This window comes from Calonectris borealis, chromosome 25 (assembly GCF_964195595.1).
Source record: "Calonectris borealis chromosome 25, bCalBor7.hap1.2, whole genome shotgun sequence".
Classification (NCBI taxonomy): domain Eukaryota; kingdom Metazoa; phylum Chordata; class Aves; order Procellariiformes; family Procellariidae; genus Calonectris; species Calonectris borealis.
Genome location: NC_134336.1, coordinates 2908486 through 2932346, shown reverse-complemented (window position 1 = coordinate 2932346; position 23861 = coordinate 2908486). Strand labels below are relative to the sequence as shown.

Below are 23861 nucleotides of genomic sequence, written 5' to 3'. Positions count from 1 at the left end.
TAACGGCCGGGCCCGCTGCGCGGGGCATGCCGGGAGTTGTAGTCCCCAGGAGGGCGGCGCGCAGGGCACGCTGGGAATCGTGGTCTGCAGGACGGCCCCGCGCAGGGCATGCCGGGAGCTGTAGTCTGCGGGGCCGCCCGCCGCGGCTGCCGCTTCTTCCCGATCTTTCCCGGCAGGCCTCGCGGCGCCCCGTCGCTGATTGGGCGGTGGCGCGGCTCGGCGCATGCGCAGTGCGCGCCCGCTGGGAGGCCCGGGCCGGAGCCGCTTCCCTCAGCGCGGGGGCCGGCGGGAGGCGGGGAGCCGGGCGGGGCGCCGCGAGCAGCCGCACCGGTACCGGCACCGGCGAGGCCGCGCCGCACGGGGAGGGGGCCGCTCCGTCCTCCCCTCCCCTCCCCCTCCCCTCCGATGTACCGGGGTGCCGCCGGGTCCTGCGCGCTGATTGGCTGAGGAGAGAGGGGAGACCTGCGTCAGACCGCTGGATCTGACGCCACGGGGGTGCGTGCATGATGTCACTGCGGTGCTGGGGGAGGGGGGCGCGTGGCTGCTTTTAACGTCATGAGGGGATCATACGGCGTGAAGGCAGAGGCGTTCACGGGGCCTGCGGCAGGAGGGGGGGCACCGGGCCGGGGGGGCACGGGGACACGGCCGGGGGGGCCGGTGTTAATGAGGGATGGGGAGAAAACGTTAACGAGGGGGGTAGGGCAGGGCAGGGGTCTGGCCTCGGGGGTGTCGGGGGGTGCTGGGGAGCCACGTCGGGGGCGACGGGCTGGGGGAGCGGGGGGCGGGAGGCGGCGAGGGCCGAGGCAGGATCAGAGCGGTCGCCTCCCGCCCGGGGTGGGGTGCTGCGGGCGCCTGGGGTGCTGCGGGGCCGGTTATCGCCCGGCGGAGCCTCGGGAAGCGCACGGGAGTTGCGCTATTTACAGCGGTGGAGGAAAAAGAGCGCCCGAGGCTGTGGGGCATGTGTGTGGCGTGAAGCGGTGCTGCCAGGCCCGCCGTGGGAGGGGGCACGGCCTCCAGCCGGCACGTGGGTGGATGACACATGTGCTTGGCTCCTGCCGCTGCTCATTTTCCCTTGCGTTTTTCCTTCATAAGCCCTGTCCTGAGCCGTTCTCTGAGGAGGAGCCGAGGTCTCTGCGTACCTGCTGCAAAATGGCAAGAAAAGCTGTTCTCCACTTCTCGTGGAACAATCCCTTGCCTCTAGACCAGGAGCGTTGGCTGCCTCTGCTCCCTGATTAGCGTCATAACTAGAGCAGAGGGTGCGGGTGGGCAGGCTGAGAACATACGTACCCTGCGGAGGGAGAGAGGATGAGGAGAGAGGAGCCGGGATTTGGGCTCGGTCTGGTAGCGTTGGCTCGTGGCGATGCTGGTTGATCTTTTCAGCGCTGAGCACCAGCTCTGCCGGGGAGCTGCGGGCTTTCCTCAGCCGGGTGTGCGGTTTTAGGAGGTGTCGAGCTTTCTGCTGGTGAGGCTCCGGTCTCCGGGTCCCTCGCCGCAGGGAGGGGGTTTCTCTGTCAGCCTGCGCAGACCACTCCGAGTTTTGAAATCCAAGAGTAAAACACAGTGGGGGCGAGGGGGAAGGAGAGCCAGGGCGGAGGAGGTTCTGCCCGGCAGATTAGGAAAACTGCGCGCTGTCTGTGAGTCGGGAGATGCTGCCTTGCTCTAGGAGGGGCTGCTTCCAGCTCTCCGCGGGAAAAGGAGTTATCCTGATATGGAGACCTTTGCAGTGAGGTGCAAACTGAAAACGAAATGATGCTTTCCTCAGTGCGGAGCTGCGGGTGGCAGCCTCTGCCGACAACAAGTTCCTTCCCAGTCCAGGTTGATGACTTCTAAAATCCCCCAAACTACTTAAAATTAAGTGTAGTTGCTGTTTCTCTTTCTCTAGGCTTTGTTGAGACTGAGTGGGGAGAAAAGTCACGATGAAGAACCAAGGCGGGGAGACCAAAGCAGCGCCGCGGCCTGCTGGCTCTTCCAAAATGAGCAGCGGTCTGGCGCTGGAGGAGGGCGACTCGCCGGAGGCCGCAGCACCCCTGGAAGGTGGGGAGTCCCCGGGGCCCGGGGTGCGCCGCTCCCTGCCCGCGGCTGGTGGCGATGCTGACAGCCCGAGCAGCGAGGTGCAGGGAACGCGTGAGGGTGGGTTTCGAGCCTGGAAATAGTCAGGCTGGTGCTGTCTCTGTATGAGATGTATCCAGCTCTTTTTACTTGCATAAGAGCAGCTGTGATTTCCAGGGCAGAAAATCCTGGTTTCTTCCTATTTCTGTGTGTGTGCAGTTCTAAAGTAGTTACCGCTTCCTGACCAAAGCGTGGAGTTGATTCTTACCTGAAAACGATGGGTTGTTTATCGTTGCTTAGACCTTAAGGGTCCCATTCAAAAATGTCAGACAACTCTTTCCTTGGGGCAGCGTTATGTTGAGTGACCTGCCCTGTTACTGGCACTTCGTAAAAATTATTCTCTGGAAGACAAAAACCAGGTCTAACCGAGTAGGTGCTTGGTTGAAATTAACCCTGCCTTGTATTCTCATGCCTAGTAAATGTGGGATGTAGGAAACGCACAGCGAGTAGAGTTTAATAACAACTGCTGTAAGTCTCCCATTTGGAGGAACTTTGGAAGCAAAGCAGTGTACTGAAGGACGCGCTGCCTGCTCTTTCCCTAAGTGTCCGCTGTTGGGGACAAGACACATTTGATCTGAGACAGTACAGCTGCTCTTATATGTGAGGAGAGAGGCTAACTCAGGTTTAAAAATCTATTGTAATGTAAAAAAGCCCGGCTCTGGGGACGTTAGCAGGCAGTTCCTGTGAGGGAAAGCTCACGCGCAACCTGCTTTCGTTAAAGGATGGTGGGGAGGGGGGGGAATTTTTGCTCTTGGCAGATGTCAGGGGCTTGGTCATGCTCTCGTGATCAAAAGAGAGGCTGTTAGGAATGCACCTCCATTGTCAGGGCAGCTGGCTGGAGACGCAGCCAGAACAAAGCAGCTTATGTTGCGGGAAGTTTAGCCAGCCCTGGTGCAGTGGGGTGCTCGGGAAACCTTCCCTTTGCCGTGTGTTTATGGAGACCAGAGAATAGACGGTGTGGGGGAAGTCTCATGCTTTTATGTTCCCGTCTCCCACAGCTCCTCTTGCACAGGAGGACACCAAGTCCTCCCGGCCTGCCGTGCGTGACGTCTCCGAAGAGCTGAGCAGACAGCTTGAGGACATCTTGAACACATACTGTGTGGATGCCAGCCAGGAGGGTCCAGGCGAGGACGGCGGGCAGAGTGAGCCCACGGAGCCGGAAGAAGGCGAGAAGTGTCGCAGCGAGTCCCCGAGGAACGGCGACCAGGAGTCGGGCGGCCCCGAGATGAACGGGGAGAAGGAAAGCACGAAGGGGACTGAAGAGTTTCGACCCGGTGAGGAGTGTGGGGAGCGGGATCAGAAGAAGGCTCAGGAAAAGAAGAAAGCCAAGGGCCTAGGTAAGAGGTTCCCTGCTCTGGTTGTGCCGCCAGCCTGAGAACTTTGGCGCAGACATTGATTTTATACTGCGCTAATTGTCCTCATGAAATCAGCGCCTTGGGTGCACGATGTGCAGCAGTGTTTGGGAACGATAGAGCAGCGTGTTTTGTGGTACCTGAGGAAATGTACCGAGTGCTGCAAAAGCACTGGGTGCTGCTGCAGCCTCTGAGTTCTCTGCATTTCTCTTCTGCTGGACACGACTCTCTCTAGCCAGCCCAGCAATGGTTTCCCGCTCTGAAAACGGGGTCTCTCCCCAACTGCTTCAGTCGTTCACCCACTATGTGGTGAAATCTGCAGGGCAGAGCCCTGAGAAGGCACTGGGATGGTAGCTCTGGCTCAGGGCAGGCACGGCTGTGAGACCTGGTTTGTCTCTCCTGTCTTTGCCCTTATGAGCCAGAACTCTGTGTAAGTGATTTTATTTCATTTTATTTATTTATTTAAATTCCGTGTCTCGTTCCAGGCAAAGAAATCACTTTGCTGATGCAGACGCTGAACACCCTGAGCACGCCAGAGGAGAAACTAGCAGCACTGTGCAAGAAATACGCTGAGCTGGTGAGTGCTTATTTCTTTGTTCCAGGCTCTGGGGCTGGGGAGGACACTGCAGCAGTGAGCACGGGAGCTGCTTGAGGAGGCAGGAGATTTTTGGTTTTTTTCTTGATGTTGAGAGGGACAGTCCAGGAACACACGTGTAGCTTTGCAGTGTATGTTCTAGGATCTCTGCAGTGCTGGATATCCAAATATCAGAGGACAGATGTTGCTTGGTCCAGCCAGGCGTTGTCGTTTGCAGAAACGTAAGCATGGACAGGAGTATTTTTGGCAAATCTGTGTGTAAGAGGACCTCAGATCTGTTTTCTCTCTGCTCCTCTAACGTGGAAGCTGCATCTCTTGCCCACCCTGTCGCAGGAGTGCGCTGTGGCCAGGTCTGCTCTGCTGAGCCTGCGTGTCCTGATCTCTCTGCAGGCTGAGCTGTGAGTTGGCAGGCCCCGCCGCCACAGAGGACCGCACGGATACGTCTCCTGTCTCCACCGCTCAGTCGCTGCATTTCTGTTGATAATTTCCTAGCGAGAAATGTGTGTTTGGCAGAGGCACCGTGCTGCTACGTGTGCACATTCAGCCATACAACACACACAAAGTCTGATGCCGCGTTTAACCAGAGCTAGGAGTTCTAGGCACGGATCTAGTTCTGTGCATGGATCCAGTGCAGAGGAGAGGTGTGGGACTGTCTCTGCACGTCCGAAGTGGAGGTGTTCGGGTTTTCCCCGTGCTCAGAGCTCTGCTCCATTTGAGCAACTTGCGCGTGGAGGTGCTGGATGAACGTGCAAGTCTCTCAGATTCCAGCAGGACACGAATTCGGGAAGGAGAAAGGTCCTGTCCAGGGGATCTTGGGCTCTGCGTCAGTCCTGCTCTGCTCAGAAGTGGCATCTTTTGTGTTATAAAGCTCTTGTCCTCCGCTCAGAGCACGGAGAGCACTGTTTTGATCCCCGTGTCCCCTCACAGGGGCACAGCCTGTTGCCCTGGTCTGTTTTGCTGCATCTGTGCCCTTTGCTCCCCTGTCCCAGCTGGAAGAGCACCGTAACTCCCAGAAACAGATGAAGATCTTGCAGAAGAAGCAGACGCAGCTGGTGCAAGAGAAGGACCACCTGCAGAGTGAGCACAGCAAGGCCATCCTGGCCCGCAGCAAGCTGGAGAGCCTGTGCCGCGAGCTGCAGAGACACAACCGCACCCTCAAGGCAAGTGTCTCCTGGGCGCTATTCCAGCAGCTGCTTCATCCCAAGCACTTGGATCACTTCCTGTGAGCCATTTTGGCAAACGTACCTTTACCGGTGATTGCCCACAGTCCACTGTCCAGGGCAGTGCTTTAATTTTACTGTTAAGCCATCATTATCCACCGTGCCTGAGTGTTCTTTCAGGGTATGTTCACGGAGAAAGGGAGGGGAAGGGCCCAAAGCAGGCTGAGGAAGGGGGCTGCCAAGCAGTGGCCCCGAGTCCCTGACTGACTGACACAAGCAATAGCGGGAGGCTGGGTGGGTTTGCTCACCTGCCCAGCACAGAGGCTGAGATGTCCCTGCTGTCTCTGCCCTCCTCACGCAGGAGGAGGGTGTCCAGCGTGCGCGGGAGGAAGAGGAGAAGCGGAAGGAGGTGACATCCCACTTCCAGGTGACGCTGAACGACATCCAGCTCCAGATGGAGCAGCACAACGAGAGGAATTCCAAGCTGCGCCAGGAGAACATGGAGCTGGCAGAGCGGCTCAAGAAGCTCATCGAGCAGTACGAGCTGCGGGAGGAGGTGGGTCAGGAGACCTGGTGTGGCTCTGGTAGATCCCTTCTGCCCAGTGAAGCGTGTTTCTGCGGCTGGAGGGGAGAAGGGGCCTCTGGGCTCTGGGATCCTCCTTTGGGGTCGCTGCCTGGGCAGCAAGGACTGGGCTGAGCCTGTCAGTGACTGGTGGTGTTCCCTTGGCAGCACATCGATAAGGTGTTCAAACACAAGGACCTGCAGCAGCAGCTGGTGGATGCCAAGCTCCAGCAGGCGCAGGAAATGCTGAAGGAGGCAGAGGAGAGACACCAGCGGGAGAAGGACTTTGTAAGTCTTAAAGCAGTTCTCTAATGGTTGCGAGCACTTCGCTTTTTGCCTTGTTCCTCTGCGGAGGTTTGTTACTGTCGGATCCCTGAGTGCAGAGCCCAAATCGGATCAGGCCGTCCCAGGCCTCCTGCGTGCCCAGCAGTGACCTCTCCCCCAGCAGCTTCAGGAGCAAGGCTGGAGCCCTGCTCTGCTCTTTGTGTTTCTCCCAGCCCACTCCCACCTCCAGGCAAAGCACCAGCCGTGCAGGGGCATGTTGGGAGCCTTCCCAGGCAGCCAGGTAACTGCTTTTGCTCTTCCCTAGCTGCTGAAGGAAGCTGTGGAATCGCAGAGGATGTGTGAGCTGATGAAGCAGCAGGAGACTCATCTCAAGCAGCAGGTGAGTTACCCGGTCTGTGTGCTCAGCCTGCTTATTTTTTTGTTTTTCTTCCTTCCTCTCTAAGCAGGGAACAACCCAAAGTTCCTTAATCTGGAAAACACAGGGATTGCTCCTGGGTTTGGTATTGGTGAGCCTGTGTCAGCACGGTGTGGGCTGAGATTTCCTTCAGCAATTCTGCCTTCTGGGAGAAAGGGGCCTTGGTCTTTACCAGCGCATTTCCCAGTGCTGGGAGCAGTCGTGTGATCATACCTTGCTGAATCAGACCCAGCAAGTGCCTCCTGCCAAGGCCAGGAGATGTTTGCAGAACACATCTGAGGGTGTTTCCCTAGGAAAGGATTTTTCCACATTCCCCAGTACCTAACGTTGGCAGAGCAGCTCCGTGCCGCCAGTTTGTTTGTCATAAAGTCCAGTCACAAGATACCTAGCTCAGTTCTTGGCTGACATCTCCCCTCTCCTGGGGACGGCTGTCAGGAGGTGCCGTGGTGAGCAGTGAGGAGCTGTAACCCTGTCTCTCCCCGCAGCTGGCTCTCTACACAGAGAAGTTTGAAGAATTCCAGAACACGCTTTCCAAAAGCAGTGAAGTGTTCACGACATTTAAACAGGAGATGGAGAAGGTGGGTGACACTTCTGCTGCCCAGCAGAGCTTGCGTGGGCAGGAGGCCCTGCCTGCCTCTCCCTCCTCGATGCCTCTGCCAGCTGAAAGAGCTGCAGCTCTGTCGTTTTGTTTAGTTTTACTGGTATTAAAATCAGCCACGTGCTGGCTGCTCATAGAAGGTTGATACCATCCTTGCTGTGCCCCACCTGTGTCAGAACGAGCAGCGCTACCCCTGTCTCCTGCTCTCTTCTTCCCTGGTCAGTGTTTCCCGCTGGTGAAGCTGACTGCAGCGGCACAAGGGGACGTTTCCCTCAGTGTCTGCGCTGGGATAGTGGGTGCCCATTTGAGGACACGTGAGATGTAACTGACTGCAGCGCTCTGCCTGTGGCTTATTTGTTCTCTTTTTGTCACCGTGATTCTGTAGATGACTAAGAAAATCAAGAAGCTGGAGAAAGAGACCACGATGTACCGCTCTCGCTGGGAGAGCAGCAACAAGGCTCTCTTGGAAATGGCTGAAGAGGTGAGGAGGCTCTGGCTGTCCTGTGCAGAGGCAGGCGGCTGGAGCAGTGTGGTGATGTGTGGTGTGGCGCTGGGCCGGAGCTGAGGGGTGGCAGGACGGCTCCTGTCTTATTGCGGGCAGGCTGGGTGGGGGGGGTTGTGTTTCTCACTTCAGCTTGATTTCCTTCCCCGTACGTGGTGGTAGGAGTGATGGTTAACGAGTGCAGAGGTGAGTGGAAGAAGTCAGGCAGTCTCAGCGGCACTTGGCCTTTGTGGGGGCAGAGGAAGAAAGAAGCAGTGGCGGTAGCACTGGGTTTTTTGAATGCCAAATGTTTGCTTGGTCACAAGTATTTTCCCCTTGAGCTTCCTTTGAGGTTTCATCTCTCTCCCTTTCTGCCTGTCTGTCCCCAGTGTGGTAGAGTCTGAACTGCCTCTCTATTTGCAGAAAACCCTTCGGGACAAAGAGTTAGAGGGGCTTCAGGTGAAAATCCAGCGCTTGGAGAAACTGTGCCGAGCCCTGCAAACGGAGCGCAACGACCTCAATAAGAAGGTGCAGGACCTGTGTGCCCACGCGCCCCGGGCAGACGCGGACCTGTTGGAGCCTTTGAAGGACCCATCTCGGGACGGCTCCGAGGCGGCGGCGGGAGGTGCTCCAGCAGAGCAGCGCCTGGCTGAGGATTGCCTTCACTCCGGAAAGCCGACGCACAGCACGGATCCTGCGGAGAGCCTGGGAGAACTGAGCATAGGAGCCTTGGGGCAGAGTGGGACTGAGGAAGGCGCTCAGGGCGCTGACTGAGCCCGCTGTGCGGTAGGCAGAGGTAGGGCGAGGGAGGGCGACGTGAATGTTTCCATAGACTCCATCTGATGCCCCTCTCCTGGTCCTTGGACAGGCGCGAGAGGACAGCCCTCCTGGGGATTTGAGATTTCTAGCTTAGGTTTTTGGAGGGTTTTTAAGATTTTATATATATATATATGATATATATATGATATATAAAATATGTGCAGGGCAACGTACACTTTATATATGGATATATGAAAACTAGAATGACCCACCTCCCTGCGTGTGCGTGAATAACTAATATATGGAGACTCAACTGATCGTCCCTTTCACTAAAAGACCTTGTCACTGGCGGGCTGCGGCTCCCCTAAAACCTAGCGCAGCTCAGGAGGGCAGGTGCGTGGACCACGCGGCGCTGGGACAGCAGGATGCGCCGCCCCCTCCACCTTCACAGCGACTCTCGCATCCAGTGAAAGCAAACGAGCCGAGCAGGGGAGAACCGAAGCGTTTCCCAGCACTGGATTCTCCCTCCCTCCTCTGCCTCGGGCAGGAGGGAGCTCCTGGACTTGCTCTTGCTTTCTCGTGCCCTGGCTGGCAGCTCTGTCGTGTGGGAGCTGAGCAAACGAGGGCGAAAGAGGCCATTTCCCCTCCTCTGTGTGGGTTTTGTGTATTGAACGGGGACAAAAAGAAGCAGAGAAACTGGGGGTGCCTGGTTCACCCAGGCTTCCCGCGGGGCCTTTGCTCTTCCCAGAACCTGCCAATGTCTCGATAGCCTTATGATTCACAGTTGCCTCTTTGCTATACGCACATGTGCACAAGTGTATTAAACAGTTAATCCAAAGGTCTAATTCCCAAGTGTTTTGCACAAGCGCGTGTGATCAGTTGTGCGAGGGGACGGGGAGGTTCCACCTGAGCTCCTCTGCCCCCGTGTCAGGACCTCCCCGGCCCATCCCTCGGTGCCGAGCGGGCCGTCTCGGAGGTGTCCACGGAGCTGGGGCTCCAGGAGAATACAACCTGCCTCTGCTCCACGACCTGCCGCTTAAGCCGAATCGCCGGGACCAGCACAAGGACCGTGCTGTGGGCTGGTCCCTTCCGCAGCGCCAGACCCCCTGCGGGCCCTCCAGTCCGGCCGTGCTGGCGCCAGCACAGCCCCCCCTTTCTCCTTTCCCTCTCTGCTTTCTCAGAAGAGCATCTCCCAAGTGCCGCTGTGTCTAGGAGGGTCCCTGTGGCCTCCGCCCGCAGGGTGAAGCGCTCCCCCGAAGGACCCTGTTGTGCTGGGCGGGTGTTTATGGACAGCCGTGGGGGCTGCTGGCACAGGGCTTGGGGGATTTCTCAAGACTCTCTCTCTGTTCTTTTGGGAGATCTCTGCTTGCTTGGAAACCTTGCTGCAGCTTCTCTTTGCGACAGACTATTTTCAGCATTGCCTGCCTTTTGCTTGAAGCTGAAGCGAGCTGGCCGGAGCCGTTCCTCGCAGTGGATGTGTTCAGCAGAACAGCTTTGGTTTCTCTTCTGGCAACGCAGCTGCTCTTGCGTCTTCTCTCCACAATTGTACGGTGCCCTGGCGAAAGACCTGAGGGCTCGCTGCAGGGGGAGCAGCTCACGGCAGGTGCCTCCGTGTCCTCCTTTTCTCCACGGGGACTCCAGCGAGTTCAGGTCTAACGAACGTGGCTGGCTGCAGCAGAGACAGGGTCTAATGAGTCTCCGCATCTTGAACATCCACTGGGACGCGTTCCCTGGAGCTGAGCGTGGCTTTGTCTTCCGGCCCCTCGCTGTCGGTGTTGCTTCCTGCAGTGCAGGGACGTGTTTGCCTTCGGGAGGAGCCGGCAGGAGCCCCCGAGCAAGTGAATGTAGCTCTGGCCTGGTGGGAGCACCCCATTCCCAGCAGCCGGGTTGAGCAAAGGCTGCAGCCGGGCTCTGGACTTCCCCTCCTGCTCTTTCAGTAAAAGAAAAACCTATTAGAAAGTCACCAACCCCCCCCTTTTTTTTTCCTTTTCCCTGTTACGGTACAGATAACCTCTGCGGGGGCTATTGTGTGTATCTTCATATCCAATAGAAATGCACCCAACCTCGCTGCTGCCGCCTCTCTTGTTTCTTATTCATTAGGCCACGTTTGGGAGTGAAAATCTGGGGCACTGGGCTTTGGGGTGGGAGCGGGGAGGCCACATCAGCCTCTGCTGGGCACGGCTGCCCCGGCTCCCAGGGGCCCTGGCCCTTCCCAGCGGGGCCGGGGTGGGACCTTCTGCTGCAGCCGTGATGGGACGTCGCTGCCGGGGGGAAGGCAGGCGGGTCTGTCCCCAGGACCCCCGGCACGGGGCATCTCGCCTGCGCCTCTCCCTCCCCGCAAGCCGGGGCAGCCACCAAGCGCCGTGTGCTGCGTCAGACCCCCCTGCCCTGGGGGTCCTGGCACTGGTGGTATCGAACCCGAGTGGCCAGTCCCTGGCGTCTCCATCGGCTCCAAAATGTCTCAGATTGGCTTAAAGTCCTGCAAGCGTTTTAACAAGAAGCCGCGCTCAGTTCTGCGTACGCTGCGGGGCCCGGACCCGTCTTTAATCTCGTCCCTGCGTGAGGGCTGGAGGCTCGGTCCTGCAGAGGCGGATCCCGTGATCACAGAGTCCGGTGACGCCGGGGGGACGTGGGGTAAACCCCGGCGGCTTGGGGCGGCTGAAGGGGGTGGCAGGCGGTGGCCCCGGGTCTGCCGGGGCGCTCCTGGGGAAGGCACACGGGCACGGACCCCATCGCCCACGCCAGGCCCTGGCTGTGCCAACGCTCTGCGGGACCGCGGGCCGCATCCTGCCCACGACCGCATGAAGCGGGTGCTGGTGCTGCGGTCGGGGCCAGGCCCGGCCATCCTGCACGCCACTCGGGCAGCCAGTGTCCGGCAGTGCCACCGCCCTGGGGACACGCCGGAGCCGGAGGAAGTTCCCTTTCCCTTTAAATGCAAATCCCAGCCCCGGGGCCGCAGGACGGGTGTCCATCGGGCTTGGGGTGTCCGGCGGGCTCGGGGACGGGCGTCCGGCGGGGCTCGGGGTGTCCGGTGGGCTCGGGCACGCGGCCAGGTCGGCACCGCAGGCCGGACCGGGGCCTGGCGCAGGTCAGTCCCGCCGCGCGGCCGCGGCGCTCGGGGAGGGCGGCTGGAGACTGCGGACAAAGGGGCTCCCGCGGCCCCCGCCGGCAGCCCCATCCCGCCGCCGCGAAGGGCCCCGGGGCACGGGGTGCTTGGCTGGCGCCTCGGGGGTGAGGGGTCCCCCCGTGCTCTCTGCCCCGCGCTCGCTGAGGGCAGCCGGGGTCGCTCGGCCCCGGCGCGTGTGGCCGAGATCCTCTTTCCTGCAGCGCTGGGGAAGACGCTGAAAGCCGAGGCCAGGCCGGCAGCTCCCAGCCGCTGTTCAGGCCCCGGCTTTGCTCCGCGTCGCGATGCTCCAGCGCTGAGCCCGGCCGCTGGTGCCTGGGGAGGGGGGGCCGAGCTCCTGGCTTCAGCCCTCCTGCCGCCGCAGAGCCGCGGCGCCGCCCGTGGAGCCCTGCCACAGCTCACCCGTGGCCGTGGCCGGCACGCTGAGGGTCGCGGGGCTCCTCCGCTGCGCCACAGGCTGAGGCAGGAGGGGCGGCACCGCCCCGGCGCTGCGCCCTGGGGGGACCCCAATCCCCGCCGGCTCGGGGCAGACCCGTCTTCTCCGGGGACGAGAGGCCCCACGCGGGGAAGGGGCCGCCAAGAGCTGTGTCGGCCCCGCGCAGGGTCCGGTGCCCCCGCGCCCTTCAGGATGGAGGACCGAAGGAAGAAGCGGAGCCCCAAGGCCTGCCTGGCCCAGCCGGCGCCCGCCGGGGCCCTGCGGCCACTGCCCCCAAGCAAGAGCACGTCCTTCGCGTTGCCGCTGCCCACTCTGCCCTCGCCCAGGCAGCGCGCCCGGCTCAGGCGGTCAGTGCCGGCGCGGGGGTGATCGCCAGCCCCCCGCGGCCCCTCCGGTGCGGGGCCAGGCGGGGGCTGGGCGATGCCAGCCTCTCTGTTCCCCGGGCAGGACGAGCAAGGAGCGGGTGCGGGCGGGCGGCGCGGGGGCGGCGCGGGGGGCCCCGCTGCAGCACAGCTTCCTCACCGACGTCTCCGATGTCTGCGAGATGGAGGGGGGGCTGCTCAGCCTCCTCAGCGACTTCCACTCGGGCAAGCTGCAGGCCTTCGGTGAGGGGCTGGGGGCCAGAGGGGCCAGGGTGGGGCTGGGGGGGCCGGGGCTGGCGGCCCTGACGGCTCCCGCCCGCGGGCGCAGGGAAGGAGTGCTCCTTCGAGCAGCTGGAGCACGTGCGGGAGATGCAGGAGAAGCTGGCGCGGCTCCACTTCGGCCTCGACGTCTGCGTGGAGGAGCTCCCCGAGGAGCAGAAGAAGGCGGCGGCCGACAGGAACCTGGACCAGCTGCTGGCACACGTGAGCGTCACCCGCCTCGCCCCCTGCCCGGCCCCGCTGCCGTGACCGGGATCCCCACCGGCCCCGGCCTCCCCGCCGGCGCCTCAGCCTCTGCCTTTGCCTCCCGCAGCTGGAGGAGCTCAGCAGCTCCATGTATCCTGGGCCGGGCGCGGGGCGGGGGCGGCGGCGGCAGCGATGGCGGCGGCAGCGATGGCGGCGGCAGCGATGGCGGTGGCAGCGATGGCGGTGGCAGCGATGGCGGTGGTGGTGATGATGGCAGTGGCGGTGATGGCGGTGGTGGCAGTGGTGGCGGTGGTGGCAGTGATGGCGGTGGTGGCAGTGGTGGCGGTGGCGGGGGGACAGCGCGTCCCCGTGGCGCTTTCCCTTGACCCGCGCTCAGACAGAAGCTGCACTTGGCGGAGAGCCCCGACCCCGAGGACGCGGCGGCCTGACCCTGTGCCTGGCCCGGCTGGGGGGCGGCCGCCACCAGGAGACCCCACGGGAGCCCCACCCCGGGGCCACCCCGCCGCGGGAGGGCCGATGGAGGCGACACCGGTCACGGAACGCGGGGACAGCGGGACCGATCGGGCCCTGCGAGACCAACAACGTCTTCCCCTCGCCCCCCCCCGCCGCCATTTTGGTGGGACCCACAGTGACGAGTGGTGGCGGCGAGGGGCGGGGCTTGGCGGCGCGGGCGGATGACGCCATCAGGCGGCGCCCGGTTGCCGGGACGGCGGCCATGGCCGCGGCGCTGGGGCCGCAGGCGGAGGCGGAGGGGTGGCGGCGGCTGCTCCGCGCCGTGACCCGCCTGCAGGTGGGGGCCCGCCCGGGACGGAGGTCTCGGGGGGACCCGAAGGGTGGGGGGCCCAAATGGGTGGGGGCCCGTGGGAGGACGCGGTGGGGCCGGCTGGGGGGGCGCCCTGGCTGGGAGGGGGTCCCCGTGGGGGGGACACCCGTGGGGGAACGTGGCGGGAGGGGTCCCCGTGGGGGGTCATGGCTAGACGGGGCACATCACGGAGAAAGGAGGGGGCTGCACAGCTGGGAGGGCCGTGGGGGTGCACCGCTGGATGGGGGGTCCCGCGGGGGCGGCGGGGGCCGTGCGGCGGGCGGGGGCCCGGCTCCAGCCTCATTAAAACCTGCCTTGGTTCCAGACGTGGGACGCGTTTGCTCCTTGTGCGCCAGGCCGCGTCCCCCGGGGTCCATGGGGAGGGGGCGGCGGGGGGCCGGGGGCGAAGGGGGGGCGGCTGCGGGGGCTCTCGTTGGCTCCAGCGCCTCCGCCCCGTGCCCGCAGGCCTGCGTCAGGGGTTACCTGGTGCGGAAGCGCTTTGGGAGCCTGCGGGCAGAGTACGAGGAGGTGGTGCGGGAGATCGAAGGAGACCTGAGCCAGCTGGAGTGGAGGGGACGGTTCCTGCCGCGGCCCGTGTTCGTCCCCGAGGTCCGTGCGGGGGCTCCTGCAGCCCCGTCGGAGGGGGGAGCACGGGGGCATGGCGGGTGGTGTGGCCTGGGCAGACGATACTTTTGCAGCGTAGTCCCAGGAACCTGTAACTCTGCCAAATTAAAAATGATAATTGCATAGCCACGGCCTGTAAGACTCTCCCTGGCTTGTGCCCCTGAGTCCCCGACTGAGGATTTCTTCCTCGGGGTGAAGCTCAGCCTCAAGTCAAACGCCCAACGTGCGCAGGTGACTCCTGCGGGTCTTACCCCGGGCATCCACCTCAGCCGGTCGTACTCAACAGTCGGACCTGCTCCTGCGGCAGCTGCGCACCGCTTTCTAATGTTTTTACCATTTCTGGAAGGAAAACCCTTTAAAAAGGTCGTGATGGCTCAAACCAGAGCACGTCAGTGTCATGCTGCTAACGGCAGATCTCTGGCTGGGACAGAGCCTCTGGCCCACAGCAGAGCCACTTCTCACAGCTTTGTATTTTTTTTTTCCTTATGTTTCAATCTCTCACATGTTGCCCCTTTAGAAGCCAACACAAGGGAAGCGTTCAGGTCCGCGGGAGGCTGTACCGAGTGACGAGGCCAGCACAGAAAAACCACAGGAGGAGCTGGATGCCTCTGAACCAGAACGGGACTGGGGCTGCAGCAGCGTGAAACCTACAGCCCAGCTGCAAAGCGAGAAAGAACTGAGCTCCGCGGGTGAAGGCAACGTAGTGAGCCCCCCAAATCTGGGGGCTGATGCCGATAAATGCACTGAAAAGGGGTGCAGTGCCCCAGCAGAGAGCGAGGATTGGCAGAACGACGGCAGCGCGTCCTCTGTGTGGGACAGCGCTAACCTGGAGGCAGAGTCCCTTGAAGCCTGCCTGGGTAAGAGACGGGAGCCGGCGCTCAGCGTGCGCTCTCCTGCGTGGTCTGAAGGACCTGGTGGTGCGTGCCGGGGGCACAGTAGGTCCTTGGAGAACCAAAACCTTGAGAATATCCTGGAGATGTTAGAACAACTCAGTGCGGTGGAGACAGTAGGTGCAATCTGAATCTTTGTTCTAATAATAGGTTATTCTTCCATTTCTTTGCAGAAATTCCGCTTGAGGACATAAAGGATCTTCCTCGAACTCGGTCTGGTCTCCAGTCCTACAGAAATCACTTGATGATGGAGTTGCTGTGGTTGCAACAAGCTATTGTCAGCCGTAAAAACGTAAGGGCCTGACCCTGCCTCTTCCAAAACAGTGGGTCACACCAGTGCCTGCCTGCAGCCAGAGTGGTGGGACTGGGGTTGAACGGTGCTGGTTACCCAAGGATTGGATTGGATGATGGCAGTGCCCTTTTTTTTTTTTCCCCTTCTCTGGGGAGAAAAAAAAAAGGAATGATGAAGGAAAACAGGAGCTGGTTACAAGCTTTGCTCCTGGCCTGCTACAGGGACGTTGCTATCCTGTCTGTGCAGAGCCGCGGTATATACCTAGGCACCGGCTACCTTAGCGAGCTGCTATTTGCATTTGCTGCTATTTGCAGACTCGTGCATCTTCTGGCCAAGTGCAATGATTTTGCTGGCAGATCTGCAAGGGTGGGTGCTTTCCTATTTGTAGGTCTCTGGGATTTAATCGTTAGTGCTTGGTTTTCTTTCCCTTGCAGTATTTGATGCTGAAACAGAGGCTGGGGACTCCTGACCCGTAGGAGGGCATTCCCGAGCACGTGGGGCACTTGTATTGGTGTGGAGAAGCAGTGGAGCTGCAGCACCGCAGTCGTGACATGACCTCATGGACAGCAGCAGCTTAGGGGAACTCCAGCTCTGTGGGTTGATGTTTTCCACTTCACATGAATGTGGCAAGAAAGCCTTTTATTTCTTTTAAACGTGAATATTTAGTCAAAGCAGGGATCAAACATCACTGTGAAGCCAGGGAGGTGGTTGTGTGTCCTGGAGGGAGTCCCAGCGAGGCCTCCTTCCACAAGAACCCCATTTCTGTTGGCTGAGCTGGACGGTCCTAGGGGAACATCAAGGCTGGGAAGAGTGTCGCTTACAAAAGGCGCTTTCTGACCAGCTGATTGCTTGTGGTGGAACTAAAATGCCTGAAGGCAGCAGGTGCTTTGAACCTGCAGGAACAAGCTCTTCTTCGCTGAACTGTGCGTGACCCATATCGCTACCTAAGTTGTGCATTTGGGATGGCTCTGCACGTCACAGCTCTGCAACATCTGGCATCTCCAAGGGCTCGTGGTAGGCTTTGGGGAACACCTGGTTGAAGTACTACGTTAGGAGGAGAGTTTCCAGGCTTTCCTGTGCAGTTGGTGGGGAGCGATGGCACATCAAACCTGCCCTTCAGGAGCCGGGGCTTGGTTCCCGACTTGCACGTCTCTGGCCGTGGTAATACCTCTCTGTGTGGCAGTCACCTGGACTGGTGCTTGAGGGAGCAAGTAAGGACTTGCGGGGTTTGGCGCTTTGTCTATGTGTTGCTCTGGTTCAGGGGCATTCAAGGTCCCTCGGAAAGGGACTTTCCACGTGGTGCTGTGGTTTTCTACTGTGACCCAGAGTCTTCTGTGCAAACACTCAGGGTTCCCGCTGACTGAACGGTCACTCGTGCCATACGGCAGCTGTATCTTTCTGTTCCTGATGACGCTGACTTGTCTGTGAATAAAAAGCTTTCCCGAAGCTCGTCTCTGAATCTGTCTATTCCTGCCTGGCTTGCCTTCCTCTCTTGGGCAGAGCCCAGTGAGTCCATGGCCCGCTTCAACCCGTGGCAACCTGTTCAGTGCAAAGGGTGGTGTGTCCGCCGGGATGTGGATGTTTGTCCAATACACACAGGACAGAAATCCATTGCACTTCTCATGCAGGTAGCAAGCGATGGCAAGGGGGTGACAGCTTCTGGACAGCGCTGCTCTGGATGCGATGTGAGCTGCTGCCATAAAGATAGTGGCACGTACTGTACCTCCAAGCTTGTTAATCCGAGCCTGGTGGCCGCAGTGGCTGGTGAGGGAGCTCGCAGTACTTGGTGTTTGCGGATTAAAGAGCCGCGTGGTTCCTGGTTCTCAAATAGAAAGGTGCTCTGCAGGTTGTTTGATGTGGCCTCCAGACGGGCCCACAACTTCCTCCTCCTGGGCCTGCATCCATGGAGACAGCCAGTCGCGCCGGACTGCGCTGGGAAGGGACGGCAGAGCGCGAGAGCGGCTGGTCGGAAGGGTTTGGGCTCGGCGGGGGGCTGGCGGGGGCTCCCCTCCGCGCCCCACGTCAGTCTGTTTGCCTTTGTGGTCAGCGGAGCTTGCTTGACCCACAGGGGATGAGCTCCCGTGGCTTAGCAATGGCACCTCCAGCCAAGAACGTGGTGGTGTATCGCAATGGCGACCCCTTCTTCCCCGGGAGGAAGGTCGTAGTGAACCAGCGGCGGTTCCTGACCTTCGAGGCGTTCCTGAATGAGGTGACCAAGAGCATTCACGCGCCCTTGGCTGTGAGGAACCTCTACACACCCAGGCACGGCCACCGCGTCGCTGAGCTGGGGGACCTGCAGGATGGGTGCCAGTACGTGGCTGCGGGCTTTGAAAAGTTCAAAAGGCTTGAGTGAGTAGACAGACCTTTGGTCTCTGGGTTTGGTAAGCAGCTTTAGATCACCTCTGTGGGGAATGTATGGGGTGTGAATGGGAAAAAGAGGTAAGAGGCATACAAACCCAATGAAAAACAGAGACCGATTAGTTTCTTTTCCTCCTGGAAACTACTGGACATATTCCAGATCACTTGGAAAATGCAAATATTCCTGATAAGGTCACTTGACTCTCAGAAGAAAACAGGTTGGGGGAGGCACGCGTTCTCTGGCAGGATGTTGTGATCGGTGCTGCTCTGCCGCCCGTGCACCTTGTTTTGTGACTTGTGGGAGGTTCTGCTGCCCGCTTCCTTGGCAGAGCTGGCAGTCACACTGTCTCCACTGACAAATACTTTTGCTTTGGTCTGATGGAGTTTTTTTCTTTTTCTAGTCCTTGAATTAGAGCTGGTTTGGTTCATCCTGAAATACAGAGGGCTAAAGATGTTCACGGCATCACTTGACTCAAGGGGATGTGTGTGTGTGTGGTGAATTTGGCTCCCTGGGTGTGTATTGCATTTTGTTGAGGAGGTAGTCCAGGCTTCATTAACATTAGTCAGCCCTTGGAGCCTTGATCAGTGATTAACACAAAGGAATAATATGTTCTGGGTGTCTTTAGCATGGGGATCTGAAATGGTCTGTATTTGGCTGGGAATTTCTTAAATGTGGCAGCCTTTAATTTAGGCTGAAGTTCTGGGAGACCATGAGGTGGGGCACTTGGACAATCCTTTCAGAAGTGACCCAAGTAAGTGACCCACGCATCTGGTGGCGATGCTTCAAGGCAGAGCAGTCGGTCCAGCCACAGTCCAGCTGGTGTGTGGCAACGTTGTCGTCTTGTTCTCACAGCTATTTAAATCGTGGAAGGAAGGAGCTCCGTGGGACAAGGAACAGCGAGGGTCTGCAGGTGAGTCCCTGAGCTGAGTGGGGGCAGGCGGGAGCGCAGAATGAGCGGGGAGGCGTGAGAGGCATTAGGGCTGGCACTGACGAAACTGAAGTTGAGATTTAAGGCTGCGAGGTGCCCAGTGGAGATCAGGCAAAAGTGCCACAGGAATCAGTAGGACATGTGAGACAGCGCAGGGGCTGCTGCTGTGTACCTTCATCCCCCTTAACGGTGCAGGGGAAGGATCTGTGCTCAGAGGTTCGCTGGCAATTCTGGAATGTGCTCAGCTATGTGAAGAGCCTCTCCAGCCTTGGTGTTGCTGACAACAAACCCCACCTAGCAGCAGCAAGCGTGAAGGAGGGCAGGTAGTGTCCCAGAGCAGGCAGCTCCTGATGGAGAAAAGGGAACAGCCCTGGGAGGCTCGGTGCCAGGGCTGTCGCTGTTCTTGTGCACTGAACTCGGTCTCTAGTTCCGCACCGTAGCTCCCTGGAAGTCGAATGTCTTGGCGCGACGGCAGAAGCACGCCCAACTGCCCTGCACGATACAGTAAGTGCCTCGGTGTTTTCTCCTTGGAGGGTCTCTGGGAATGTTTTCAGGGGCTGGAGGAGGGAATTTCTCTGGGAGATCCTGGGAATACTGCCCCACAGGGACAATTCCCAGCTTCTACCAGAAGTATTTGTTGTAAATATTGTCCAGGCACCAGTCGCTGGCTTTTTTTCCCCATCTTCCACAGCTGCAGGAATACTGGCTCATTGCACGCTCTGGGTTGTTTCTATTGCAGTGTTTTCCGGAATGGGGATTTGCTGAGCCCTCCTTTCCCACTGCTGCTCTCCAAGAGCACTCCACTGCAGTGGGATGCACTCCTGGCCACGCTGACAAAGAAAGCCGACCTGCGCAGCGGAGCTGTTAACAAGTGGGTGTCCAGATAAGGCACTGCTGGCTCCCCTTTCCTTACGTCCAGAACATAAGCAGCTGTGATTCGCACAGAAGACTGGGAGTTCAGACTGCCACTTCTAGTCTGCTTTTGCAATCTCGTTTGCTTTTCAGGTTTTCCCATCTTTAAATCAGAGATAACCCCAATGTCCTGGGTGCTTTGTGAGGATGGTTGATGTTGCTGGTGGTCTAGTGAAAAAGCAATAAGTAAACAGTAGAGCATGGCATAAAAAGGGGTTTATGTCTAGAGAGAGGGGCTTTTATCCAACAAATACAGCCTACCTTCTCCTCATACATTTATTTACTGACACCCAAGGAGAAAGCTGAGATCTACCACATCTCACTGATCACTGGGTGTACTTCCTTGATAGATCCTCTCTGACTTGTTTCGGTCCTGTTTACCACTTTGCAGGTGTTTGCTTCCACGCTGAGGGGTTGTTCACAGTCTTGTGACAACTCTAAAGCCTTTGCTGTCTCTTCCTTGAGGCTCTGCAGGCTGGACGGAACCCAGGTGTCTGGTGGGGAGGAGCTGGTGAATGGCCATTACTATGTGGCAGTGGGAAATGAGGAGTACAAAAAACTGCCTTACTTTGAGCTGCTGGTGCCCCAGGATTCTGCGTGCAGGACGCTGTGGTACGTGGATTGTGGCTGCGTGGCTTAAAGAATCCTCTCCATGGTGGTCTTCAGCTAAAGCCATCCTTTTTGTAGCCCTCCTATTCAGTGCTGTCTGCTTCAAGACTTGAGTTTTGTTTCATGTGTTGGAAGTTTAAGAAGAACGAACGTGTTTTCCAAGCTTTCGGTGTAAGGGTTCACCCCTGAAATCCAGAGTTCCGTGCCAGAGAAAGCAAGTGGTTTGGGTGTTTCACAGTTAAGTGTTCATCAAGCCCATTAGGCTGGGCATTGAATTTCACAGGCCTGGTGGTGGGCAGGGTGATTTAACAGGAACCTGTGCCACTGTGGAGTGTGCTCTACCTGTGCTGAGAAAAAACACCTCCAGGGGCCCTCTCTTATGGGAAAAGGGGAGATGGTGTCCTCCTACAGCTGACTTCTGCCTGATGCTGAGAATCTGCTGCTTCTTTGTTACAGGAATCACCCAAAAAGCAGGCGCAAAAAATACCGCAGAAGGGTAGGTGGCTCAGCTGGCGCGCGACTGCGTGTGCTACGATCACAGTTCCTTTTGTGCAGGCATCCCTCCATAAGCAGTGGATGTGTACAGCAATCTCCATTCCCAATTGCCATGCCTACGGCATCCTTGCCTGGCACCCTTCCCAAAGGAGAGGAGCTAGAGACAGCAATGTGGCCAGAAAACACTTGAATTAAATCTCACTGCCTGAAGAAAAACTCCTTTAGGTGGCCTCACTTACCTCTTCTCCTTTTTGGCTGATGGGCAGGGAGAATTCATTCTGTGGCTAGGATATCTTTCCTGCTCACTGTGTGGGTAAAATGCCCATCAGAGACTTACAGATACAGCAGCTGGGCTGTCCTAGATTGTCCATTGAAGTGTGCACCTGTGCTATCTGTGCTATTTGCTTTTAAAATTTCCTTTTCCTTTTTTTCGTTTGTTTTCAGTTTGGCGAACTCTGTGCCATCTCCCAGGACAGAGCTGGTGACTCTGCTCTTGCTGAACCTACTCAACAGGTAGTAGTGACTGCAAGAAAGTGTTTTATGTGTTCCCTGTATGTGTTTCACTTGCAGTATCAACTTAAAACCTCGGTCAGAGAATGCTGTGTTACGGCTTTGTACCAGTCAGGATCAAGGGTCACAGGGGAAAGTTGCAGTGTTTAGGGGATTGCCCTGCAAAACTTCTCTTGTTCTATACACTGTTTTATCAAGAAGGCCTATCAGAAGTGTGTGATGAATACTTTCAGCTGGACAGTCGCAGGGTGCAGACCACAGGAGCTGCAGAGAAAGACAAAATCCCAGCTGCTTTTCCACAACTGCAAAGGCAAGGCAGGAAATCTTGCCTCAGAGAGGAAGAGTCCATTTTCCATGCTAAACCTGTCCGTGCAGGACAAAACAGAAGGAGCAACAGGAATGTGCAGCACTGGCCTGATCAAGGTAAAGGACACTGCTGTAAGTGTAGAGGAAGATTGGCTTTACTTTGGTGCTAAAGGACAAAATACCTGCAGATGCACTGAAAGAAAGCAGTGATGCATCCAATAACTTCTGTATTTTTGCTTCTTTCCTTTCCTCATCTGGGCACATACAAGGACCTTTCAGTAGCCTCAGCAAGACCACGCCATGGCTATCTGCAATACCCATTGAACAGCTTTTTTCTTTTCTTCTCCTCGCAGAAGAAAGTGTCTATAAAACCAGAGATCCTAGGAAGAAGATGCGAGGTGCCCAGGAAGTAAAAGAGGACGAACACACAGGGGTGGATGTACCCATTGATCAGGTGCGAGAAATTATTTTCTGCCCTGTTAGGAGTCTCACTGCTGCAGGGAAGTACTCATGGTCCCACTAGAATCTATCGGTGCTGCAGGTTTTGCACAGCAGGGAGGCCAACTCCAAGAGCCAGCCCTTCAGAGACAGCCTGTGAGAACACATCAATCAATAGTTTATAGCAATTGCTTGGGGAAGTCCTTCACTTTTCTCCCTTGTTTTAAGTCCTATTTGTTAGGTTTATGAAGCACTGCGCTTCTCTCTACAATGTGTAAAGATGAAAGTAACCACCAGGGGGAACTTCAGAAACCAGAGGACAGTGCGTAACTGCAAGGCTTTGCAATTTTAGAAAGCTGACATTGTCATCTGGGTAATGAACATTTCCCTTCTGGAATGTGAGAGTTACAGCTTCCCACTGAAGTAATGATATCAAAGGCTTTCCTGGATTTTTTTCTGTGTGTACTATTACTATCCTTACTCCTGTTCCAGAGAGTTGCAGAAGAACTTATACCAAAAGCCAAAACGATACACCACAGTAAGGTATTTATTCCACTTAAGGGTTCTATGAAGTGTGTAAGATTCTTCCTGGCTGCGTTCAGATTTCTTACACTAAAATTCAGTACCCCCAAATATAACTTGTTAAGCAGAACTTGCCTGTAGCCAGGTGAAGCTTAGAAGCTGGCACAGAATATACATGTAATTCCTAAAATGACTGAACACATTTATTAGATAGTAACAAGTTTAATTTTTTTTTATTTAAAAGGGAAAAAAGTAGTTCTTTGTAAAAAAAACCCCTGTGTGTTAAAAATGTCTGCAAGATCCTTATTGTTCATGGGTTATTCATGTTTTAAACTTTTCTTAAGGACATTTAGAATTGATGTAATGGGATGAATATATTATATTGTAGGTGATTCACAGTTCTGCCTAGGTAGTCTCTTTGGATTAATTAGAACTTCAAAGGAAAACAACTCCTTTGAACTTAAATTAGAGAAAGCCCTAGTAAAGAATTAGCTAATGGTTCCTGACTTCTTGGCTCGATGGGGAGCCTGATGTTCTGTGTTTGCTTTAGAGGCTGGGCAGGCATTTCTCAATGGGGTGGGCACTCTGATGCTGCTGATTTCTGCTGGCCTCACCCCTGCGCCCCCAGATCCCACTGCTATACATTCGTCATTATTTGAGTCTCACAGCTCTCCTCTGCAGTGGGAGAGAATCATTAGACCTTCAATAAAGTGCCTTTGAATTTAATGTAGAGACCCAAGTTTGCATATCAAAGCCGCGGTAAGACTGGAAACAGAATCCAGGAATTTAGTCCCAGAATCTTTCTGTAATAGCAAAGTGCTACATTAATAACTGTATTTCTTTCTCACCGCAAAAAGGCACGGACTACAGAGAAATCACAAAAGACTGCGGCAAGGAAAAGGGATGCCAGTGACTCTGAGGATGAAAAGTACTGAACGATGTTTCCCTTGGCAGCAAAGAGCTCTGAAGAGTTCACAAAGGGACCACGATGGGAGAGGGACAGTCAGGTACACAGCTGTCTGCACAGCTGCAGATAACAAAAGCACGTGAATCCTAGATCTCTGTAACACCACAGACTGGCCAAGCTTTTTGATGAATTAACAAACTCTTCTAAATTCAAGCGCCCTCATCATCTGGGCTTGAGATGCAGAGTACCAGTGAACAATGAATCAGATGCACAATTTTGTTAAATAATGAAAATTCTCCTCCTTTCCTCATCTCTATGGTGTGATGATGTGGCAGAGGAGATGGCTGCTTTTCTGAACTCTAATTAAACTGGTTTGTGTCTGAACTTGGAAAGGAAGAATTACCAAACAGAATACATGCCTTTATAACAAAATGCCTGCTGGGAAGTTTGTTCTATGTCAGATACTTCTTATAAAGAGATTTCATTCTTATAAAGAGATTTCATTCTTATAAAGAGATTTCATTCTTATAAAGAGATGTCATC

At 57.0% G+C, this 23861-nt stretch overlaps 4 protein-coding genes across 10 annotated transcripts; all 4 read left to right on the top strand.

Moving 5' to 3' along the window:
- Positions 1 to 268: 268 nt before the first annotated feature.
- On the top strand, positions 269 to 9161 carry TXLNA (taxilin alpha). Of its 3 annotated transcripts, none has more exons than XM_075173229.1 (11): positions 269 to 495; positions 1883 to 2130; positions 3108 to 3446; positions 3947 to 4038; positions 5046 to 5216; positions 5578 to 5772; positions 5947 to 6066; positions 6368 to 6442; positions 6964 to 7056; positions 7462 to 7557; positions 7981 to 9161. In XM_075173229.1, the coding sequence occupies exons 2-11, from the start codon at positions 1917 to 1919 to the stop codon at positions 8329 to 8331; spliced, it is 1746 nt and encodes a 581-aa protein (XP_075029330.1). In that variant the 5' UTR covers positions 269 to 495; positions 1883 to 1916; the 3' UTR covers positions 8332 to 9161. The 3 variants fall into 3 exon arrangements, with proteins under 3 accessions (XP_075029330.1, XP_075029331.1, XP_075029332.1); XM_075173230.1 differs by having other exon boundaries at positions 271 to 495; positions 1883 to 2034; XM_075173231.1 differs by having other exon boundaries at positions 271 to 495; positions 1883 to 2034; positions 5046 to 5222; positions 5584 to 5772.
- Positions 9162 to 12068: 2907 nt separating this feature from the next.
- Positions 12069 to 13293, top strand: CCDC28B (coiled-coil domain containing 28B). Its single transcript, XM_075173244.1, has 5 exons — positions 12069 to 12223; positions 12324 to 12481; positions 12567 to 12721; positions 12831 to 12853; positions 13101 to 13293. The coding sequence occupies exons 1-5, from the start codon at positions 12069 to 12071 to the stop codon at positions 13150 to 13152; spliced, it is 543 nt and encodes a 180-aa protein (XP_075029345.1). The 3' UTR covers positions 13153 to 13293.
- A 41-nt stretch (positions 13294 to 13334) lies between these two features.
- IQCC (IQ motif containing C) lies at positions 13335 to 16778 on the top strand. 4 transcript variants are annotated; one of them, XM_075173239.1, is made up of 5 exons: positions 13341 to 13514; positions 13992 to 14135; positions 14668 to 15067; positions 15214 to 15332; positions 15767 to 16778. In XM_075173239.1, the coding sequence occupies exons 1-5, from the start codon at positions 13440 to 13442 to the stop codon at positions 15806 to 15808; spliced, it is 780 nt and encodes a 259-aa protein (XP_075029340.1). In that variant the 5' UTR covers positions 13341 to 13439; the 3' UTR covers positions 15809 to 16778. The 4 variants fall into 4 exon arrangements, with proteins under 4 accessions (XP_075029341.1, XP_075029340.1, XP_075029343.1 ...); XM_075173241.1 differs by having other exon boundaries at positions 13354 to 13514; positions 14668 to 15007; XM_075173242.1 differs by lacking the exon at positions 13992 to 14135 and having other exon boundaries at positions 13342 to 13514.
- Positions 16779 to 17080: 302 nt separating this feature from the next.
- DCDC2B (doublecortin domain containing 2B) lies at positions 17081 to 23821 on the top strand. Of its 2 annotated transcripts, none has more exons than XM_075173237.1 (10): positions 17081 to 17681; positions 18544 to 18601; positions 19047 to 19123; positions 19359 to 19490; positions 19997 to 20143; positions 20597 to 20636; positions 21080 to 21148; positions 21379 to 21568; positions 21805 to 21905; positions 23269 to 23821. In XM_075173237.1, the coding sequence occupies exons 1-10, from the start codon at positions 17236 to 17238 to the stop codon at positions 23344 to 23346; spliced, it is 1338 nt and encodes a 445-aa protein (XP_075029338.1). In that variant the 5' UTR covers positions 17081 to 17235; the 3' UTR covers positions 23347 to 23821. The 2 variants fall into 2 exon arrangements, with proteins under 2 accessions (XP_075029338.1, XP_075029336.1); XM_075173235.1 differs by having other exon boundaries at positions 19311 to 19490.
- The last annotated feature ends 40 nt before the right edge of the window (positions 23822 to 23861 follow it).

Excerpts from the sequence above, each read along its gene's own strand:
- TXLNA (XM_075173229.1), top strand. The coding sequence starts at position 1,917 with ATGAAGAACCAAGGCGGGGAGACCAAAGCAGCGCCGCGGCCTGCTGGC. Across the intron at positions 3,447-3,946 it reads GAAGAAAGCCAAGGGCCTAG|GCAAAGAAATCACTTTGCTG; the intron begins GTAAGAGGTTCC and ends GTCTCGTTCCAG. Across the intron at positions 5,217-5,577 it reads GACACAACCGCACCCTCAAG|GAGGAGGGTGTCCAGCGTGC; the intron begins GCAAGTGTCTCC and ends CTCCTCACGCAG.
- CCDC28B (XM_075173244.1), top strand. The coding sequence starts at position 12,069 with ATGGAGGACCGAAGGAAGAAGCGGAGCCCCAAGGCCTGCCTGGCCCAG. Across the intron at positions 12,224-12,323 it reads CAGCGCGCCCGGCTCAGGCG|GACGAGCAAGGAGCGGGTGC; the intron begins GTCAGTGCCGGC and ends TTCCCCGGGCAG. Across the intron at positions 12,722-12,830 it reads TGGACCAGCTGCTGGCACAC|CTGGAGGAGCTCAGCAGCTC; the intron begins GTGAGCGTCACC and ends TGCCTCCCGCAG.
- IQCC (XM_075173239.1), top strand. The coding sequence starts at position 13,440 with ATGGCCGCGGCGCTGGGGCCGCAGGCGGAGGCGGAGGGGTGGCGGCGG. Across the intron at positions 14,136-14,667 it reads GGCCCGTGTTCGTCCCCGAG|AAGCCAACACAAGGGAAGCG; the intron begins GTCCGTGCGGGG and ends TTGCCCCTTTAG. Across the intron at positions 15,333-15,766 it reads CTATTGTCAGCCGTAAAAAC|TATTTGATGCTGAAACAGAG; the intron begins GTAAGGGCCTGA and ends TTTCCCTTGCAG.
- DCDC2B (XM_075173235.1), top strand. The coding sequence starts at position 17,236 with ATGGAGACAGCCAGTCGCGCCGGACTGCGCTGGGAAGGGACGGCAGAG. Across the intron at positions 17,682-18,543 it reads GAAAAGTTCAAAAGGCTTGA|CTATTTAAATCGTGGAAGGA; the intron begins GTGAGTAGACAG and ends TTGTTCTCACAG. Across the intron at positions 20,637-21,079 it reads GCAAAAAATACCGCAGAAGG|TTTGGCGAACTCTGTGCCAT; the intron begins GTAGGTGGCTCA and ends GTTTGTTTTCAG.